A 4,128-nucleotide genomic window follows, 5' to 3' on the forward strand; every position below is an offset into this window, starting at 1 on the left:
GAGATTTCTGATTGTGACCAGGTGCCTGCAGCAAATATTTGTTTCGGGACGTGGCATTATTGTCCCGTGTCCAGCACAAAGCTCTGCTGCAGGGTAGAGAAAAGCAAGGCAGACATTCAAATCTTTGAAATGAGGGGTTTACGGAGAGAGGGATTCTGGATGCCCAAAATTAGCTTGGGGTGAAGGACTTTATAGCCCTGGGTGGAGGTGATTCCCCCACCAGCCATGACAACCCTGGAGAGGCATTTTCTGTACCCTGATGATTGTGGGGGGTGACCTGAGGGCTCTGGCTGGGAGCAGCTTGGAGGGATGAATCCCAAATCCCTGTTGCCATCAGTGGGACCTTGGAGAAATAAAGATCCTGACGAAAACCCATGGAAAGCCCTACTGGGATTATTTGGGCACTATTTGGACCACTGAGATGGGTGTGGAACTCTCAGCCCTGGCTCTGGCCCCACTGACGGCAACCAGTCATCTCATCTCACTCACCTCCCCTGGAGGGTGATGATGTGACAGCTGCTCCAGGGGTGCTGCAGAGCTTGGGGCTGAGGGGCTGGATGGTTCCATGTCCTTTAGGATGCACTTGGGCATCCTGGACCAAGCCCCAAGGCATCCCTGTGCACCCTTTTGTGCTAATCTGTGGCACTTTGATGACATGGAGGACCAGCATTTCCAGAGTAGAAAAGCAGGCAAAAGTAGAAGAATGCATTTTCAGGTGGTTTTTTTTAACAAATATTTTCACCTTTTCAGGTGCTGTTTCCTGTAAAAATTCATCCAAGAGTCAAAATTTGAGACTGAATGTTTTATTCTAAATTGACTGAAATACACTGTTGAATTCAATATGAAATTCCCCTTTTTGTCTCGACAGAAAAATTGAAAAGGTAAAAACGTTCTTCACAGTTTCCCCCTCCAAGGCCCCTCTTCACCTTCACTTTCCCCACAACAATCAACCAGAGCAAAAGCTCTGTCCCTGATGTGTTTTGGCTTCTCAGAGATGGGAGCAGTGAGATGAACTGATGAGAATGTTAAATAATAAATACATTTTCTTTTCTTCAGCCCAAACATCCTTCCTGCTACAAAAGGCCACCATAAAGAACATTAAGGCAGAATGGTTTCAGATTGAGGGTGGGCAGGCCCTGGCACAGGGTGCCCAGAGCAGCTGTGGCTGCCCCTGGATCCCTGGCAGTGCCCAAGGCCAGGCTGGACATTGGGGCTTGGAGCAGCCTGGGACAGTGGGAGGTGTCCCTGCCCGTGGCAGGGGGTAGGACTGGATTAGATTTAAGGTCCCTTCCCACCCAAACCTTTCTGGGATTCTGTGAAGACGTGAGAAATTTTGGGTATCTACAGAGCCATGTCTCACCTCCTGGAATTTCATGATCTCTGTGCTCTGGATCACTGGTGACTTTTGCAATCACCACCCCGGACATCTCAAGCCAAACAGTGGATTCCCACTGGTGTTGCTTAGTTTTTTTCTCATGACCTCGTTTCTCACGTACTGGACGTGGATTTGGACATAATCCTCATCCAGTGGAAGAGAAAATGTTGGGGCTGTGGTTGTTTTTTAATGCTTTGTTTTTTCCAAGCGAGGGCAGCTCTATCAGCAGTGAGAAGCTGGGAGAAAGAGAAGCTGAAGGGCCTAAAGAGCGATGAATCAACAGAGAAAGGGGCTGGGTGCTGGAGATGGGGAGAGGAAGCGCTCTGGGACGATGAGCGAGGTCGTTCGTGCCGTGTTCTCCCTTGCAGGGCTGGGAATGCAGCAGCTGGTGCCCAGCACTCCAGGCCTCAGGTTTCGCCGCCTTCAAAGGCCTTTCCTTAATCCCACTTCACCCAGGACAGGCGGGCTGTCAGATCTGCACGAGGGAGAGAGGAAAACACGGTCATTTAAACATTTCAATCAACCCTCAACAAGTCAGCTATCCAGCCTCTCCAGAAGGGGAGCCTCGCTCACTTGGATCTTTCCAAGTGGAGTTCTTCAGGCCTGGAAGCCTGGCAAAAGGGGGTGATCCCAATGAGAACCACCTGTGTTGTTTGAAAGAAGTTAAAAATGGGGGAATCTGGCCACTAAAACATAATTTTTTTCTGTAGTCAAGGGAGTTATGAGCAGTGGTATATCAGGAGTCATTTTCCCAGTCATCCAGATAATGGAAATTGATAGGAAAGGAGAAAAAACTCAATAAAAAACTCAATTAACTTTCTCTTTCAAGTAAACTGATCGCTTTTCCCCTGCAGACTCTGTCTCTTTGGCACTTGCCCGTAATATGAAAGAGGAATATTTTTATTAACTGACTTTTCTCTTCCCTTACTTGTGCTGCACTTTTTGAAGGCTCATTTTGAAGTCCCCTTTCCAAGATCCAAAGGAACTTATATAGCAAAGGAACAGAGTTGGAAAGGGGATTAATTAACTTAAAATCCAAAGTACCACAAACTGCTGAACCCCCCCCCACTCTGCTCCTCCCTGCTCTAAATCGCCCAAAACCTGTTGCTTTCTGAGGTTGAAGCCCTGTGTTGGACATTTTGGGCCATTTCCCATCTTCACCACACAGTGGCTCGATGAAAAATCTATTCTGGAGGAAGAAAGGCCGAAATTCATCCCACCTAAGTCAGGGATTAAGTACAAACCGAATAGAAAACAGAATAAGAGCCCTGCGCTTCAAAATAGATATAATTATATAAGATTATAAATTGCAAATAGGCATTCACTTCCCCATATTTTGAAAATAGCTTGAAATTTGAATGCTCTGTCTTGTGTGTCCTGGTTCATGTGTTGAACCATAACCTCTGAGAAACTCTGGGTTACTGGAACATCTGTATTTTAAGAAATTACATGCTGTTTGTGTCCAAAACCAGGTGTTTTTCTCAGCTGAGCACCAGCTAAGGAAAACTTCTGAAGAAAACGTGGAAAATCTCTACAGGCTCCATCAGAAAAGGACAATTTCGCACAGGATTAAGCAAAAAAGTCTAAAAATACATTCTGAAAATAAAAATCTTTCATCTTCCTAAAAGGAACCATTCCCTTAGCAAGTTGCTTTTGGGGGGGAGGGGGGGAGAGGAGGGTAAGGGGAGCGTTATTTGTTCAATTTTTTAAAGACAAAGATCCTCCTCAAAAGAAAGTTAAGAGGGTGAATTATGATTTTCTGCTGCCGCTTTATTTTGGATTTCCCCTTTTTGAAGGTCATTTCTGTGCTGTTCCAGCGCTATTTGGATGGGACACGTGGCTGCCCAAAGGAAACTTGCCCCGTGCATGCCCGGGCGTCGCTCTGCTCCCCCAAACACCGCCCATCCCTCACTCACCGCTCGTATTCCAGGCCGCCCGCTGGGGGCTTTGGAGGCCGCCCCTCAGGCACTGCTCCACGTAGGCTTTGGGGTCAGAGCCGGACACGAGGATGTCCCCGAGGAGGGCGATGTAGGCGATGGCCAAGCGGAGAGTGTCGATCTTGGACAGGCGCTTCTCGTAGGGGAAGGTGGGCACGTGGCAGCGGAGCTCGTCGAAGGCCGAGTTGATGCTGAGCATCCTCCTGCGCTCGCGGAGGTTGGCGGCGCGGCGCTGCCGGGGCCTCCCAGGGGACCCTGTTGGGACAGGGGACTTGCCCAGCTCAGCACCCCCTGAGTGCTCTGCCAGGCACTCCAGGAGGAAGTTCTCCAGCTGGATATCGGGATCTGCCGGCTCCCAGAGGAGAAATTCCGGAGTGGGGTCCCCCCGCTCGAAGTTGTAGCAAAGTTCCTCCATGCCCTGGCCCACCAAGCTCGAGGAATTCTCACAACTTCAGGTTAAACTGGTTTATCAAGAATATGGGATTCTAATTTCAAACGTGGGCAGGGAGTTCTGGTTGTGTCCTTGAGGAAGATTATGGGAAAATTTTGCACGGTTGCAAATCCAGGTGGGAGTCGGGATTTAAATACTTTGTGTCTTCTCAGCAGGAAATACTTCATGGCTCCTCTTCTCCTCTCAAAACTAATTAGTACACGTGCCTCCCTTTTTATTAGCTGTCCACTAGAAAACATTATGAATGAATCCAAGACAGAATGAGATTCCTATTGACTTTCTCCTGGAAAACGCATTGAAGCAGTTATTGAGCCCTTCCACAGGTCCAGTCTCTCCCCTTGCTGTTTAGAGGAGGTTCACAGAGG

General features: G+C 48.4%; 1 protein-coding gene across 1 annotated transcript; it reads right to left on the bottom strand.

The window, feature by feature from the left end:
* Window positions 1-1,812: 1,812 nt before the first annotated feature.
* On the bottom strand, window positions 1,813-3,727 carry LOC309575193 (helix-loop-helix protein 13-like; the record flags this gene model as incomplete). Its single annotated transcript, XM_082285484.1, has 2 exons — window positions 1,813-1,850; window positions 3,292-3,727. 2 exons carry the CDS (start codon window positions 3,725-3,727, stop codon window positions 1,813-1,815), a joined length of 474 nt encoding a protein of 157 aa, XP_082141610.1.
* Window positions 3,728-4,128: the final 401 nt, after the last annotated feature.

The sequence above is a fragment of the Coloeus monedula genome (assembly GCF_965178545.1).
Source record: "Coloeus monedula genome assembly, chromosome: 7".
Lineage (NCBI taxonomy): Eukaryota > Metazoa > Chordata > Aves > Passeriformes > Corvidae > Coloeus > Coloeus monedula.